General features: G+C 47.8%; 2 protein-coding genes across 10 annotated transcripts in view; one reads left to right on the plus strand and one right to left on the minus strand.

The window, feature by feature from the left end:
• The window catches only part of HEATR4 (HEAT repeat containing 4), a 62,932-nt gene extending 56,302 nt beyond the window's left edge, over nucleotides 1-6,630 (minus strand). For 4 of the 7 annotated variants that reach the window (XM_055097818.2, XM_055097814.2, XM_055097819.2 and 1 more), the window contains exon 1: nucleotides 361-6,630. The gene's annotated coding sequence lies outside the window, so the exon portion shown is untranslated. The remainder of the gene's footprint in view (nucleotides 1-360) is intronic. The other 3 variants (XM_055097820.2, XM_055097816.2, XM_055097817.2) reach the window with 1 other exon arrangement.
• A 168-nt stretch (nucleotides 6,631-6,798) lies between these two features.
• On the plus strand, nucleotides 6,799-17,294 carry ACOT2 (acyl-CoA thioesterase 2). Of its 3 annotated transcripts, none has more exons than XM_034937781.3 (3): nucleotides 6,799-11,488; nucleotides 15,001-15,203; nucleotides 16,544-17,294. In XM_034937781.3, the coding sequence occupies exons 1-3, from the start codon at nucleotides 10,846-10,848 to the stop codon at nucleotides 17,147-17,149; spliced, it is 1,452 nt and encodes a 483-aa protein (XP_034793672.1). In that variant the 5' UTR covers nucleotides 6,799-10,845; the 3' UTR covers nucleotides 17,150-17,294. The 3 variants fall into 3 exon arrangements, with proteins under 3 accessions (XP_034793672.1, XP_034793674.1, XP_034793673.1); XM_034937783.3 differs by lacking the exon at nucleotides 16,544-17,294 and adding an exon at nucleotides 15,925-16,457; XM_034937782.4 differs by having other exon boundaries at nucleotides 10,664-11,001.

The following is a 17,294-nucleotide window of genomic DNA, read 5'->3' on the forward strand; positions in this document are numbered from 1 at the left end:
CAGGGTCTCACTCTCCTGGAGTACAGTGGCGCAATCATGGCTGACTGCAGCGTTGACCTCCTGGGCTCAAGCAATCCTCCCACATAGCTGGGAGCATAGGCACATAGCACCACTCTTGGTTAATTTTTTTTTTTTTTTTTTTTTTTGTAGAGATAGAGTCTCACTATGTTGCTCAGGCTAGTCTTGAACTCCTAGACTCAAACGATCCTCCCACCTTGGCCTCCCAAAATGCTGGGAATACAGGCATGAGCCACTGCACCAGGCCTAATGTCCTGATTTTATAAATCCCAAAACTGGGGCCCAGAGAGAAGAGAAATCATTAAGATCACCATACTGCTTGGTATCTGAAGTAGTACTGACCCTTTTGACACCTAATCCAAAGTTTTTTCAGCTACCTCAGGTTGCCCCTCATCTTCCAGCTGACACCATCCAGCACCTTTCAGATACTGGCAAAGGAGCAGTGTTTCAAAATTACTTTCCAAATGGCCTCCTACAAGGCAGTCCTCAGAGAGAAGAAAGGTTCTGCATCTTAAGCCTTCCTTGGTTTCTTAGGTTCCAAAGCTGTTTCTATCAGTCTCCAAGCAACCAACTCTTTAGAATTCCATGAGTCTACTCAGAGAACTTGTGGGTTCAGGCGGGGGTATATCTTCAACCATTTATTAAATTTCCTTCTTTGTAAACTGAGCTTTGAGAAATTGCATCTTATTTATTGATTATTTATTGAATGGTAGTTTCATGGAGTTTTTGGTCTTTTTTGAGACAGTCTCACTCTGTCGCCTAGGCTGGAGTGCAGTGGTGCGATCTCGGCTCACTGCAACCTGTGCCTCCCAGGTTCAAGCAATTCTCCTGTCTCAGCCTCCCATTACAGGCCACACCACCACGCCCCACTAATTGTACTTTTAGTAGAGATGGGGTTTCACCATGTTGGACAGGCTGTTCTCAAACTCCTGACCTCAAGTGATGTGTCGGCCTTGGCCTCCCAAAGTGCTGGGATTTACAACCGTGAGCCACCACACCCAGCCTCTTGGTCATTCTTTGAAAAATAAACCTCAGCCAGGCGCGATGGCTCACGCCTGCAATCTCAGCGCTTTGGGAGGCTGAGGTGGCGGATCACCTGAGGTCAGGAGTTAGAGACCAGCCTGACCAACATGGTGAAACCCCATCTCTACTAAAAATAGAAAATTTAAAAAGAAAATCAGCTGGGCCTGGTGGCGCATGCCTGTAATCCCAGCTACTCGGGAGGCTGAGGCAGGAGAATCACTTGGACCCAGGAAGCAGAGGTTGCAGTGAGCCAAGATCAGGCCATTGCACTCCAGCCTGGGCAGCAAGAGTGAAGTGCAGTCTCAAAAGATAAAAATAAAAAAATCCCTCTAGATATATGCAGCTCCATATTCTCACACCACAAGGGTTTATAAATCCTGAGAAAGAGGCAAAGCAGGGAACACATGACCACATAGCTCTGGCAGGCGTCAGATTACCAGGCTGATAGAACAGATGGTAAAGTAGAAGCTGTCCGTCGACTTTTCCATTCCCCTTTCAGCTCCTCCACTGCTACTTAATCTCCTTTGCCCACACAGTTCAATCCCATTTTCCCTGATCTCTAAATCCTGGCTAGATTATTAGCCATTAACACTAGCTTTTACAAGGAGACTCTTCAATCTTGTATTTCTAATAGTATAATTTCACACGTACAGAAATTCTTTAAGTCATAGAAGTCTTACAGATACAGAAATTCTGATCTTCAAGAGTCCCTTTGTGAAACAAACTAATTTATCCTGACAGCAGGAAAGATTTCTGGGCCTAAGGCTCTACCTCGTTGACCCAGGTCATGCTATTCAGGTGGTCCATCTCTTGGTTCCAGGCAAGACTGCTGCTGCTGACCAACCTGAATATGGACTTTAGCACTTGGGCTCAAGCTGCACTCAGATGGTTGGACCCCCATAAAGAGCAGAGGGTACGTTTTCTGTTATGAAAAGTAAAGACTGGGCCAGGCGCTGTGGCTCACGCCCATAATCCTAGCACTTTGGGAGGCAAGTTGGGCGGATCACGAGGTCAGGAGATTTAAACCATCCTGGGTAACACGGTGAAACCCCATCTCTACTAAAAATACAAAAAAATTAGCCAGGCGTGGTGGCAGGTGCCTGTAGTCCCAGCTACTTGGAGGCTGAGGCAGGAGAATGGCATGAACCCGGGAGGCGGAGCTTGCAGTGAGCCAAGATAGGGCCACTGCACTCCAGCCTGGGCGACAGAGCAAGACTCCATCTCAAAAAAAAAAAAAAGAAAATTAAATACTAAAAAAATTAAACATTATAACCCTGCTAAGGCAGGAGGATCATTTGAGCCCAGGAGTTTGAGGCTGCAGTGAGCTATGATGGCAGTACTGCACCCCAGCCTCAGTGACAGAGGGAGACCCTGTTTCTAATAAAATAAATCAAAACCCTGTTGAAGGTTCCTCAAAAAATTAAATATAGAATTACTATGTGATCCAGCAATTCTACTTCTGGGTACATATCCAAAAGAATTGAAAGCAGGGACTTTAACAGATATTTGTATACCCATGTTCATAGCAGCATACTCACAATAGCCAAACGGTGGAAAGAACCCAAATGTCCATCAGTGAATGAATGGATAAACAAAATGTGGAAGATACATACAACAGAATGTTATTCAGCCTTAAAAAGGAATGAAATGGGCCGGGCTTGGTGGCTCAGGCCTGTAATCCCAGCACTTTGGGAGGCCGAGGAGGGTAGATCACCTGAGGTCACAAGTTCAAGACCAGCCTGGTCAACATGGTGAAACTCCATCTCTACTAAAAATACAAAAATTAGCCAGGCGTAGTGGCAGGCGCCTGTAATCCCAGCTACTCAGGAGACCGAGGCAGGAGAATCTCTTGAACCCAGGAGGCAGAGGTTGCCGTGAGCCGAGATCTTGCCATTGTGGTCCAGCCCGGGCGACAGAGCGAGAGTTTATCTCAAAAAAAAAGAAAGAAAAAAAAAGAAAAAGGAATGAAATGGGCCAGGTGCAGTGGCTCACGCCTATAATCCCAGCACTTTGAGAGCCTGAGGCGGACGGATTACTCAAGGTCAGGAGTTCGAGACCAGCTTGGCCAAGACAGTAAACCCCGTCTCTACTAAAAATAGAAAAATTAGCTGGGCATGGTGGCACACGCCTGTAGTCCCAGCTACTGGGGAGGCTGAGGCAGGAAATCACTTCAACCCAGGAGGTTGCAGTGAGCCAAGATTGCACCACTCCACCCCAGCCGGGCAACAAGAGTGAAACTCTGTCTCAAAAAAAATGAATGAAATGGCTGTGTGAGGTGGCTCATGCCTATGATCCCAGCACTTTGGGAGGCCGAGGTAGGAAGATTGCTTGAATGTAGAAGTTCAAGACCAGACTGGGCAACAAAGTGAGACCCCCATCTCTACAAAAAACTTAAAAAGTATCCAGGTGAGGTGGCACGTGCTTGTCGTCCCAGCTACTGGGGAGACTGAGATGGGAGGATTGCTTGCACCTGGGTGTTGAGACTGCAGTGAACTGTGATCTTGCCACTGCACTCCAGAGCCTGGGTGACAGAGCAAAATTCCTGGGGAGAGTGAAGTTATGATATGTTGTAAATATATGGATGAGCCTTGAAGACAATATGCTAAGCAAAATAAGCCAGAGATGAAGGGCCAAATACTGTATAATTACACTTTATGAGGTACCTAAAGTAGTCAAATTCAGAGACAGGAAGTGGAATAGTGGTTGCCAGGGGCTGGTGGCAGTGGGGAATAAGGAGTTATTGTTTAATGTTGTGGGAAGTCAAGGACCCCGAATGGAGGGACCGGCTGGAGCCACGGCAGAGGAACATAAATTGTGAAGATTTCATCTTAATATGGACATTTATCAGTTCCCAAATAATACTTTTATAATTTCTTATGCCTGTCTTTAATATCTTAATCCTGTTATCTTCGTAAGCTGAGGATATACATAACCTCAGGACCACTGTGATAATTGTGTTAACTGTACAAATTGATTGTAAAACATGTGTTTGAACAATACGAAATCAGTGCACCTTGAAAAAGAACAGAATAACAGCGATTTTTATGGAACAAGGGAAGACCACCATAAGGTCTGACAGCCTGCGGAGTCAGGCAAAAAGAGCCATATTTTTCTTCTTGCAGAGAGCCTACAAACGGACGTGCAAGTAGGAGAGATATCACTAAATTATTTTCCTAGTAAGGAATATTAATATTAATACCCTGGGAAAGGAATGCATTCCTGGTGGGAGGTCTATAAACGGCCGCTCTGGGAATGTCTGTCTTGTGCTGTTGAGATAAGGACTGAGATACGCCCTGGTCTCCTGCAGAACCCTCAGGCTTACTAGGGTTGGGAAAACTCCACCCTGGTAAATTTGTGGTCAGACTGGTTCTCTGCTCTCCAACCCCGTTTTCTGTTGTTTAAGATGTTTATCAAGAAAATATATGCACCGCTGAACACAACCCTTATCAGTGGTTCTGCTTTTGCCCTTTGCCTTGTGATCTTTGTTGGACCTTTGTCAGTGGTTCTGCTTTTGCCCTTTGTCCTGTTCCCTCAGAAGCATGTGATCTTTGTTAGACCCTTATTAGTGGTTCTGCTTTTGCCTTTTGAAGCATACGATCTTTGTACCCACTCCCTGTTCTTACCCCTGCTCCCCTTTTGAAACCCTTAATAAAAACTTGCTGGTCTGAGACTCAGGTGGGCATCACGGTCCTACCGATATGTGATGTCACCCCTGGTGGCCCAGGTGTAAAATTCCTCTCTTTGTACTGTCTCTCTTTATTTGTCAGCCGGCCGACTCTTATGGAAAATAGAAGGAACCTACATTGAAATATTGGGGGCGAGTTCCCCCAATAGTTTAATGGGTAAAGACTCTCATTGTAGAATGATGTAAAAATTCTGGGCCAGACGCAGTGGCTCACGCCTATAATCCCAGCACTTTGGGAGGCTGAGGCAGGCCGATCACTTGGGGTCAGGAGTTTGAGACCAGCTTGGCCAACACAGTGAAATCCCATCTCTACTAAAAATAGAAAAATTAGCTGGGTGTGGCGGTGCGTGCCTGTAGTCCCAGATACTCAGGAGGCTGAGGTAGGAGACTCACTTGAACCTGGGAGGCGGAGGTTGCAGTGAGCCGAGATCGCGCCACTGCACTCCAGCCTGGGGGATAGAGCGAGACTCCAAAAGTTCTAGAAATGGATAATGGTGATAGTTGTACAACAATGTAATGTACTTAATATCATTGATTTGTACACTTAAAAATGGTTAAAATGGGCTTGTTGCAGCAGCTCATGCCTGTAATTCTAGCGCTTTGGGAGGCCAAGGCAGGAGGGTCACTTGAGGCCAGAGTTCGAGACCAGTCTGGGCAACATAGCAAGACCCTGTCTCTAAAAATAAATAAATAAAAAAATAAATGGTTAAAATGAGGCCATGCATGCCTGTAATCTCACCGCTTTGGGAAGATGAGGTGATAGGGTCACTTGTTTGGGAAGAGGAGGTGGGAGGATCCTTTGAACCCAGGAGTTCAAGGCTGCAATGAACCATCATGGTGCCATTGCACTCCAACCTGGGTGACAGAGTAAGACCTAGTCTCTAAAAAAATAAGAGTTAAGGCCAGACACGGTGGCTCACGACTGTAGTCTCAGCACTTTGGGAGGCTGAGGCAGGCAGATTACAAGGTCAGGAGTTTGAGACCAGCCTGGCCAACATGGTGAAACCCCGTCATACTAAATATACAAAAATCAGCTGGCCGTGGTGGCATGTGACTGTAATCCCAGCTACTCAAGAGGCTGAGGCAGGTGAATCGCTGGAACCCGGGAGCCAGAGGTTGCAGTGAGCCGAGATCAGACCACTGCACTCCAGCCTGGGCGACAGAGCAAGACTCTGTCTTGAAAAAAAAAAAAAAATTAAAAAAAGAAACATGGCCCAGTGTGGTGGCTCTTGCCTATAATCCCAACACTCAGGGAGGCCAAGGTGGGAGGATTGCTTAAGCCCAGGAGTTCGAGACCAGGCAACATAGGGAGACCCCGTCTGTACAAATAATTTTAAAAATTAGCCAGGTGTGGTGGTGCATGCCTGTGGTCCCAGGTGCTCAGGAGGCTGAGGTGGGAGGACTGGCTAAGCCTGGGAGGTTGAGGCTGCAGTGAGCTATGATCGCACCACTGCACTCCAGCCTGGGTAACACAGTGAGACACCCCGTCTTAAAAAACAAATAAACAAATACTATGCATAAAACCTCAAGGCTCAAGAAACAACAGTTTGAAATAGTTAGATGTGTGTTTTTTAATTTTCATGTCTTATCTTTTCTGTTTTTTTTTTTTTTTTTTTTTTTTAAGAGATGAGATCTTGCTCTGTTGCCCAAGCTGGTATCGAACTCCTCCTGGGCTCAAGCAATCTCCTGCCTAGGACTCCCTCCTAACAGCTGGAACTACAAGCATGAACCACTGCACCCAGCTACTGGTGTATTGTTTCAGTAGTCTTTTTAAAAAATGTTAATATCTTGGTAAAAAATGGTAAAAAATATATTTATACTGTTCTCTAACCTGCTTTTTTCATCAGTGTGATGGAAAAATGCTCATCATATATTCTTCTGCTGTATAACTTTAGATGTCTACACTGATTTCATTTATGACATCACAATTAAACTGGTTAAACCAAATTCATATTGCTCACTTGTTTCTAATTTTTTCTCTATTAAAATGATATGATAAGCATCCTTGTAGCCAAATATTTACACACATTCATTAAGGTTTACTTAAAAGAAATTCCTAGACGTGGAGCTGAGTCAAAGAGAAGGGATCTTTTAAGTATTTTTGCACTGATTGCCATGAAAAGGTCATACCAGTTTATACATTCATCAATATATGAGTTTCTTTTCTAAATCTTCTTCAACATCATGTGAGAGACAGTTAAAGCATAGTTGTTCAGAGCCCAGGCTTGAGAATCAGATTTCAAAGGTATGAACCCTCTCCCTTTTTCTTTTCCTTTTTTTTTTTTTTTTCCTGAGGAGTCTTGCTCAGTCGCCCAGGCTGGAGTGCAGTGGCCCAATCTCGGCTCGCTGCAAGTGTGTCCAGAATTGGTGGATTCTTGGTCTCACTGACTTCAAGAATGAAGCCGTGGACCCTCACGGGAGCATTACAGCTCTTAAAGGTGGCATGTCCAGAGTTCGTTCCTTCTGATGTTCGGATGTGTTCGGAGTTTCTTCCTTCTGGTGGGTTCGTGGTCTCACTGGCTTAGGACTGAAGCTGCGGACCTTCGCGGTGAGTGTTACAGCTCTTAAGGCGGCGTGTCTGGAGTTGTTCGTTTTTCCCGGTGAGTTCATGGTCTCGCTGGCTTCAGGAGTGAAGCTACAGACCTTGGTAGTGAGTGTTAGAGCTCATAAAGGCAGTGTGGACCCAAAGAGTGAGCAGCAGTAAGATTTATTGCAAAGAACGAAACAACAAAGTTTCCACAGTGTGGAAGGGGGACCCCAGCGGGTTGCCACTGCTGGCTAGGGCAGCCTGCTTTTATTCTCTTATCTGGCCCCACTCACATCCTGCTGATTGGTAGAGCCGAGGGGTCTGTTTTGACAGGGCACTGATTGGTGCGTTTACAATTCCTCAGCTAGACACAAAAGTTCTCCACGTCCCCACCAGAATAGTTAGATACAGAGTGTTGACACAAAGGTTCTCCAAGTCCCCACCAGAGTAGCTAGATACAGAGTGTTGATTGGTGCATTCACAAACCCTGAGCTAGACACAGGGTGCTGATTGGTGTGTTTACAAACCTTGAGCTAGATACAGAGTGCCTATTGGTGTATTTACAATCCCCTAGCTAGACATAAAGGTTCTCCAAGTTCCCACTAGACTCAGGAGCCCAGCTGGCTTCACCCAGTGGATCGTGCACTGGGGCTGCAGGTGGAGCTGCCTGCCAGTCCCGCGCGGTGAGCCCACACTCCTCAGCCCTTGGGTGGTCGATGGGACTGGGCTCCGTGGAGCAGGGGGCGGCGCTCGTCAGGGAAGCTCAGGCTGCACAGGAGCCCACGGAGGCGGGGGGAGGCTCAGGCATGGAGGGCTGCAGGTCCTAAGCCCTTTCCCGTGAGAAGGCAGCTAAGGCCCAGCGAGAAATTGAGCACAGCGCCAGTGGGCCAGCACTGCTGGGGGACCCAGCATACCCTCCGCAGCCGCTGGCCCAGGTGCTAAGCCCCTCATTGCCCAGGGCTGGCAGGGCCAGCTGGCGGCTCCCAGTGTGGGGCCCACTAAGCCCATGCCCACCCAGAACTCCAGCTGGCCCGCAAGTGCAGCGCGCAGCCTCAGTTCCCACTCGCGCCTCTCCCTCCACACCTCCCTGCAAGCTGAGGGAGCCGGCTCCGGCCTTGGCCAGCCCAGAAAGGGGCTCCCACAGTGCAGCGGTGGGCTGAAGGGCTTCTCAAGTGCCGCCAAAGTGGGAGCCCAGGCAGAGGAGGTGCTGTGAGGGTGGCCAGCACGCTGTCACCTCTCACAAGCTCCGCCTCTGGGGTTCACGCCATTCTCCTGCCTCAGCCTCTGGAGCAGCTGGGACTACAAGCACCTGCCACCATGCCCAGTTAATTTCTTGTATTTTTTTTTTAGTAGAGATGGGGTTTCACTGCGTTAGCCAGGATGGTGTCGATCTCCTGACCTCATGATTCACCCGCCTCAGCCTCCCAAAGTGCTGGGATTACAGGTGTGACCACCGCGCCCATCCCCTTTTTCTTTTTAGAGACAGGGTCTTGCTATGTTGTCCAGGTTGGTGCGAAACTCCTGGCCTTAAGCAACCCTGCCACCTCAGCCTCTGGGATTACAGGGGTGAGCCATCTTGCCCAACTTCCACTTTCTAGCTGTGTGATCTTCAGAAAATCAGTTAAATTCTCTGGGCCTTAATTTACTGATAGGGTTCTTGTAAGTATTAACCATTAGCTACTATTGAGAGGTGAAGACCGCTGGGCTTCTGGGTTGGGTGGGGACTTGGAGAACTTTTTTGTCTAGCTAAAGGATTGTAAATGCACCAATCAGCACTCTGTGTCTAGCTAAAGGTTTGTAAACGCACCAATCAGCACTGGGTAAAAACGAACCAATCAGCACTTTGTAAAACAGACCAATCAGCACTCTGTAAAATGGAAAATCAGCGCTCTGTAAAATGGACCAATCAGCAGGACGTGAGCAGGGCCAAATAAGGGAATAAAAGCTGGTCACCCCAGCTAGTAGTGGTAACCTGCGTGAATTCCGCTCCAGGCTGATGGAAGCTCTGTTCTTTTGTACTTCACAATAAACCTTGCTACTGCTCCTTCTTTGGGTCCATACTGCATTTCAGAGCTGTAACACCGTGAAGGTATACAGCTTCACTCCTGAAGCCAAGACCATGAACCCACTGAGAGGAACAAGAAAAACAACTCTGGACCTGCTGCCTTTATGAGCTGTAACTCACCTTGAAGGTCTGTGGCTTCACTCTTGAAGTCGGTGAGAAGCGAGACCACGAACCCACCAGAAGGAACACATTCCGGACGCATCTGAACATCAGAGGAAACAACCTCCAGACACACTACTTTTCAGAACTGTATTAAGAACTGTAACAGTCACTGCGAGGGTCTGCGGCTTCATTCTTGATGTCAGCGAGACCAAGAATCCACCAGAAGGAACCAATTCCAGACACAGAATTATTTGCCTTCTTAATTCCTGAGAGTTCTAGGCACAGAACATACTTGAGGTGTTATACAAAGGTAATTAGAACTGACAGGGAATTGTATGATTAATGACGTGGGACATGAGAGATTTGGAACGAGATAAAAAGGCTTACCTTGAGGACAGCCTTATTAGGCGCAGAGGCAAACACAGGTTTTGTGGGTTTGAAGCCTACACATTTATAGGTTTCTCTAATTACACAGGTAGGAAATTATAAAATCAGGTACAAGGGCTTGGCAGGGGCCTAAAGCTTAAGTGATGAAAAAAAAAACACACACCTCTGGTGAAACCAGTAGCTTATGAAAAAGTAGAAAAAAGCGCGATGCATGGGGAGCTCCGGTAGTCCTTTGAGGTATTTGAGAGGCAGAGTCAGGAAGATGGCTTGAGCACCAGGAGTTGGAGGTTTGTAAGTGCACTGATGGTAAACTGCCGCTGTACTCCAGGCTGGCAATGTAGTGAGACCCTGTCTCTCAAAAAAAAAAAAAAAAAAAGTAACACTTGCCTGACTGGGACAATAATTGAGAAACCAGTATAACAAAATAACTATTAGCCGGGCGCGGTGGCTCATGCCTGTAAATCCTAGCATTTTGGGAGGCCGAGGCGGGCGGATTACAAAGTCAGGAGTTTGAGAAATTACTACCTATTACCCCATTTGGCTATTTTTACACTTGTAAGGAATGAAGCTCAGAGGTCACACAGCTTAGTAAGAAGCCAGCACCCTTCGATGTGGGATTGATGTGGAGGATAGGCATATACAGAGAACACAAAAGCAAAACACCATGGCGCAGATTTTGAAAGAAAAGCCCTAAGATTAGTAATGAGTGTGAATTATTCAACAAAGTGATCAAAACTAACTCCAGCTCTGCATTCCTCTTCGCCATCAGGAGTTTGGAGCCTGGAGACTGCTAGCTGCCTGGTTCTTTAAGAACCAGCCCTGGTCCAGCCCGTTCCGCAGGCCAGCAAGCTTCTGAAAAGCAAAACTAGGAAGTAGCTTTCCAACATAAAGTGGAGGTTTCAACACAGGAGACTTTAAGCAAGTTCCAGTGTGTCTATATTTGGTCTGGCTGATCGGCTGGACTCTGGCCTTCCCCGCTCACGTTAGCAGACAGCTCTGCCCTAGTGGGCGCTTAGCCTGCGACGGCAGCCCGAGAGGATGTCTAACAAGCTTCTTTCTCCCCACCCCCATTCAGTTGTTCTCAGGTCTGAATTCAAAATGGCCTCATCTCCTGCTGTCCTTCGAGCGTCCCGGCTGTACCAATGGAGCCTGAAGAGTTCGGCGCAGTTCCTGGGGTCTCCACAGCTGAAGCAGGTTGGTCAGATCATTAGGGTTCCTGCTCGGATGGCGGCGACGTTGATCCTGGAGCCTGCGGGCCGCTGCTGCTGGGACGAACCAGTGCGAATCGCAGTACGCGGCCTAGCCCCGGAGCAGCCGGTCACGCTGCGCGCGTCCCTGCGCGACGAGAAGGGCGCGCTTTTCCAGGCCCACGCGCGCTACCGCGCCGACACCCTTGGCGAGCTGGACCTGGAGCGCGCGCCCGCGCTGGGCGGCAGCTTCGTGGGGCTTGAGCCCATGGGGCTGCTCTGGGCCTTGGAGCCCGAGAAACCTTTGGTGCGGCTGGTGAAGCGCGACGTGCGAACGCCCTTGGCCGTGGAGCTGGAGGTGCTGGATGGCCACGACCCCGACCCCGGGCGGCTGCTGTGCCGGGTGCGGCACGAGCGCTACTTCCTCCCGCCTGGGGTGCGGCGCGAGCCGGTGCGCGTGGGCCGGGTGCGAGGCACTCTCTTCCTGCCGCCAGGTGACTCACCTCTGCTAATTGTTCCGTGTTCGTTCGCTTTTCACTTTGTGTGTCTCCGCCGCCCCGCGCTTTTCGCTTATGTGTATGCCTCCTCCCCCGCGCCCCCGGGCTATATTGCCCAGGCAGGTTTCGAACTCCTGGTCTCAAGCTATCTTCCCGCCTCTGCCTCCCTAAGAGCTGGGATTACAGGGTGAGCCACCGCGCCCGGCACTTTCAGGGGAGTTACACTTTTTTTTTTTTTTTTCCGTCCCTGCCCTTTTCACACGAAGAAGGGATGTAGCTTCCAACCTTCCGGAGGTTAGTGTAAAGAAACAGGAATGGAATGGAAAGCTGATTGGGGAAGTGTCCCTGCCGCTCCAAAACTGAGAGGTCCCTCAAACCTAGTGCTCAGTTAAAAGACATTGTAAGGGCCAGGCGCAGTGGCTCACGCTTGTAATCCCAGCACTTTGGGAAGTCTCGGCGGGCAGATCACGAGATCAGAAGATTGAGGCCATCCTGGCTAACACGGTGAAACCCCGTCTCTACTAAAAATACAAAACAGTAGCTGGGCGTAGTAGCGGGCGCCTGTAGTCCCAGCTACTCGGGAGGCTGAGGCAGGAGAATGGTGTGAACCCGGGAGGCAGAGTTTGTAGTGAGCCGAGATCGCGCCACTGCACTCCAGCCTGGGCGACAGCGAGACTCCGTCTCAAAAAAAAAAAAAAAAAACAAAAAAAAAACATTGTAAGGAAAGGGAAAAAGACACTTATATTAAAAACAAAACAGGCCGGGCGCGGTGGCTAACGCCTGTAATCCTAGCGCTTTGGGAGGCCGAGGCCAGCGGATCACCTGAGGTCAGGAGTTCGAGACCAGCCTGGCCAACATGGTGAAACCCCATCTCTACTAAAAATACAAAAATTAGCCAGGCGTGGTGGTGCACGCCTGTAGTCCCAACTACTTAGGAGGTTGAGGCAGGAGAATCGCTGGAACCTGGGAGGCAGAGGTTGCAGTGAGCTGAGATCATGCCATTGCACTCCCGCCTGGGGGACAAGAGTGACTCTATCTTAAAAAAAAAAAAAAAAATTCAGGTAGTTTCAATTTTTTAATGTTCTTATTTATGTATTGACTAGGAAGCCTTTTTTTTTTTTTTTTAAGTAAGAATTCCGGCTGGTTTTCTCACTATTTCCATGGCAGCTAGGAGGTGCCAGGTGGCTGGGCCTGTGACAGTGCAGAGGTTTTGGTGCCTGCCCGCCCACCATTGCTCCAGCTGCAGCTGCTGCCCCCTGCAGGGCCTGTTCGTTCCTGCTGCCTAGCTCCCCGCTGGCTGGCTATGATCTCCCTCCTGTTGCCATTCCAGGAGAGCAGCCGCGTCCCTATGCATGGCAGGACCAGGTACTATTGTGGCCTCTCCTCTTGGCCTCGAATGGTATCCTTGTCATCAGTGAGCAAGTCCCCAAAGACCACGGTCTTGTCCATTGTCAGGATAATTCACTCCACAAGCTGGGGCTCCAGGTGCTGCTCTACCCAGCGGTGCTTCTCACCCACACAGTGGTCATACTTTGGCAGGGCCTGGTGCAGTGTGAAGACCTCGGTGTTTTGCATGTGCTTCATCTCTTGCAAGGCCCTCCGGGGTTGGGCTTCAAGACTAGGGAAAAGCCTAGGGCTTCACACCCATGGGCCACTTTATCCACCAGGTCCGGCAGCAGGGTGCGGTACTGCTTCCAGACCAGGAAGCTGCGGTGCTGCTGCAGTGTCACATGCAGCTCCCTGAGAAGCGGCGGCTGAAGCCCCGCAGGACGCCGTCTGGAAGCTGCCAGCATGCGGTCCCTGTCCATCAGCACATGCATGGGCTGTGCTCATCGCTGCTGGGGCACTGGGGTTTCTCGGGATCCTAGGGGTATGGGGCCCAGAAATGTTCTTTAAAAGTTTCTCATTTTTGCAACTTTTCTTTCAATTCGCACAGTATGTTAAGATTTATGTAAATTAGCATTTACAATAGGAAAGCCTCTGTCAAATGGAAATTTGAGGTTACTGGATACTTTTATATTACATAAAGAGCAATCAGCCAGTGTAAAAATGATGCTTATCCTTATTAATAATCAAAGAAATGCAAAATAAAACAACAGAGTACATTTCACACCCTCAGAAGTAGCCCACTTTTAGAAGCTAGCATTATCAATTGCTGACCAGTATGTGGAGGAAATAAACTCACTGCTAGAAGGAGTCAACATGTTCATCTGCTCTGGGCAACAATTTGTCTTAACTTACAAAGTTAAATATGTTATTCTACTTGTACAAGTGCACCAGGAGGCATATTCCTTATAAGAGGAAAGCCATTGCAGATGAGCAGTCTGGATTAATTTAAAAAAAGAGCAAAGTCAACTGGAAACAGTCCAAATGTCCATCAACAATAGAACAGATTAATAAATTGAGGTATATTTCTAGCAGTCAAAGTGATTGAACTACAGCTACAAGAATCAACATCTATCAAGATATACAAAAAAAAAAGAATCAACATGGATGAATCTCCAAACCACCATTGAGTGAAACAGTCAAACCCTAGGAGAACACATTATCATTCCATTTAGATATAATTCAAAAACTAGGCAAAATAAAATATTAAGGTACATAATCTAAGTGGTAAATACTATGAAGAAAACCAAGAGTGATACACAGAAAGTCCAGGATACTGGAAAGAGAGGAAAGGGCACAGGGGCCTGTGGGATGTTGATGGTTTGCAGGTAGCAGCACTGAACTATGTCTTAAAAGTGTTGCCTATAAGGTGTTTGCATTTTTTTTTTTTTTTTTTTTGAGACAGTGTCTCGCTCTTTCGCCCAGGCTGGAGTAGTGGCACAATCTTGGCTCACTGCAACCTCCACCTCCCGGGTTCAAGCGATTCTCCTCCCTCAGCCTCCCGAGTAGCTGGGATTACAGGTGGCCGCCACCACATCTGGCTAATTTTTGTATTTTTAGTACAGACGGGGTTTCACCATGTTGGCCAGGCTGGTCTCGAACTCCTGACCTCAGGTGATCCACCCGTCTCAGCCTCCCAAAGTGCTGGGATTACAGGCATGAGCCACCAGACCCAGCCTGCATTATTATTCTTTAATTTTGTGTGAAACACAAAACCTTTAATGTAAATGATAAAAATATTAAGTGGAGTCAATCAGAATGAGTAGCCTTTTGAGTCTGTCTCCATTGAATAAGTGCATTCTGTTGAGTGCACTGGAGAGGAATTTGTGCTCTTCTATGTAGCAGTCTTTCTTTTTGTTTCTTGGTGGTGCACCATTAAATGGATTCATTCACCAGTTAAAGGACATTTGGGTTGTGTCCAGTCTTTGGCTACAATGAATAAAGTCACTATAAGCACTTGCCAGAAGTTTCTGGACGAACACAGGTTTTCATTTCTCGTGGGTAGATACCTAGGAGTGGGATTGCTGGGTCACATGTGTGGTAAGTATATGTTTAACTTGATAAGAAACCATCCAACTTTCAGGAATAGCTTAGTTTTGCATTTTGTTTTGTTTCTTCCCAAGAACCTGGGCCCTTTCCTGGGATTGTGGACATGTTCGGAACTGGAGGTGGCCTGCTGGAGTATCGGGCTAGTCTGCTGGCTGGGAAGGGTTTTGCTGTGATGGCTCTGGCTTATTATAACTATGAAGACCTACCCAAGACCATGGAGACGCTCCATCTGGAGTACTTTGAAGAAGCTGTGAACTACTTGCTCAGTCATCCTGAGGCGAGTTCTTCTCTCAGATTTATGGGCTATGATGTATCAGGTCTCTTCTTAAATGGTCTGGGTTTTCACAGAAGTTAGCTCATTCATGACAGCCATTCCCTACCCCAACACACACTACCTTTTTTAGTCACTTCTTATAGACAGTTTCTTTCTTTTTTTGAGATGGAGTCTCACTCTGTTGCCAGGCTGGAGTCCAGTGGTGCGATCTTGGCTCACTGCAACCTCCACCTCCCAAGTTCAAGTGATTCTTGTGCCCCAGCCTCCCGAGTAGCTGGGATTACAGGCACCTGCCACCATGCTTGGCTAATTTTTGTATTTTTAGTAGAGGCGGGGTTTCACAATATTGGTCAGGCTGGTCTTGAACTCCTGACCTCAAATGATCCACCTGCTTTGACCTCCCCAAGTGCTGTATTACAGGCATGAGCCACTATGCCCAGCCTAATGTATTTTTTTTTTTTTTTTTTTTTTTTTTTTTTTTTTTTTTAGTAGAGATGGGGTTTCGCCATGTTGGCCAGGCTGGTCTCAAACTCCTGACCTCAAGTGATCTGCCCACCTTGGCCTCCCAGAGTGCTGGAATTACAGGCATGAGCCACCACACCTGGCCGCTTATAGACAGTTTCTATTCAATTCTATATTACTATATTTCCTGCTAGTAAAGAGATTCGTCGTTGTTGTTATGCAATTTTAAATTCCAGTATGTTCTGTTTTTTTTTTTTTTGAGATGGAGTCTTGCTGTGTCACCCAGGCTGGAGTGCAATGGCATGATCTCGGCTCACTGCAAACTCCACCTCCCAGGTTCAATTGATTCTTCTGCCTCCGCCTCCCATGTAGCTGGGACTACGGGCGCGTGCCACTACTGCCCGGCTAATTCTTGTATTTTTAGTAGAGATGATGTTTCACCATGTTGGCCAGACTGATCTCAAACTCCTGACCTCAAATGATCCACCCGCCTCAGCCTCCCAAACTGTTGGGATTACAAGCGTCAGCTACCACGCCCGGCCATGAGATGATGTACTTGTTGATGATGACTCAGTTTAGTTATGACAGTGGGAATGGGTGGCTCAGGTGGGAGACAGAAAAAGATCATGGTACGAGATTAAGGAACTGAGAAACCAGAGTAATTGATAGATCTTCCACATGGTTATCACCAAGAGTGGTGATGGACAAATTGTGGAAAGGAAGAGATAGAGGGGAGGTAAATTCCCAAAGTTGCAAATCTGGGTAAATGGTAGAACCCAGATTCAGACTCAGGTTCAACTAACTTCCAGGGTGGGCACAACTCACCATATTCCACTGTTTGTGGAATCATCCTTCTTCTTTTTCCTTTGTCCCTTTCTCAGGTAAAAGGTCCAGGAGTTGGGCTGCTTGGAATTTCCAAAGGGGGTGAGCTCTGCCTTTCCATGGCCTCTTTCCTGAAGGGCATCACGGCTGCTGTCGTCATCAACGGCTCTGTGGCCAATGTTGGGGGAACCTTACACTACAAGGGCGAGACCCTGCCCCCTGTGGGCGTCAACAGAAATCGCATCAAGGTGACCAAAGATGGCTATGCAGACATTGTGGATGTCCTGAACAGCCCTTTGGAAGGACCTGACCAGAAGAGCTTCATTCCTGTGGAAAGGGCAGAGAGCACCTTTCTGTTCCTGGTAGGTCAGGATGACCACAACTGGAAGAGTGAGTTCTATGCTAATGAGGCCTGTAAACGCTTGCAGGCCCATGGGAGGAGAAAGCCCCAGATCATCTGTTACCCAGAGACAGGGCACTATATTGAGCCTCCTTACTTCCCCCTGTGCCGGGCTTCCCTACATGCCTTGGTGGGCAGTCCTATTATCTGGGGAGGGGAGCCCAGGGCTCATGCCATGGCTCAGGTGGATGCTTGGAAACAACTCCAGACTTTCTTCCACAAACACTTGGGTGGCCACGAGGGGACAATCCCAGCAAAACTGTAATTTTTATTTGATCATGTGGCCTCTCTGTTGCTAATCTCTCCTGGAAACATCTGCCACATTTAGTGTGTGTATGTGTATTCATTCTTTTGTTTTTAATAACTAACGTTTTTTCCCCTCATTATTAAAATGAATTTACCAGTAAGAA

The sequence above is a fragment of the Pan paniscus genome, chromosome 15 (genome assembly GCF_029289425.2).
Source record: "Pan paniscus chromosome 15, NHGRI_mPanPan1-v2.0_pri, whole genome shotgun sequence".
NCBI lineage: Eukaryota > Metazoa > Chordata > Mammalia > Primates > Hominidae > Pan > Pan paniscus.

Bases quoted from the DNA above. Each gene is read 5' to 3' on its own strand.
- ACOT2 (XM_034937781.3), top strand. From the start codon at position 10,846: ATGTCTAACAAGCTTCTTTCTCCCCACCCCCATTCAGTTGTTCTCAGG. The intron at 11,489-15,000 runs GTGACTCACCTC...TTTCTTCCCAAG, and splicing joins CACTCTCTTCCTGCCGCCAG to AACCTGGGCCCTTTCCTGGG. The intron at 15,204-16,543 runs GCGAGTTCTTCT...TCCCTTTCTCAG, and splicing joins ACTTGCTCAGTCATCCTGAG to GTAAAAGGTCCAGGAGTTGG.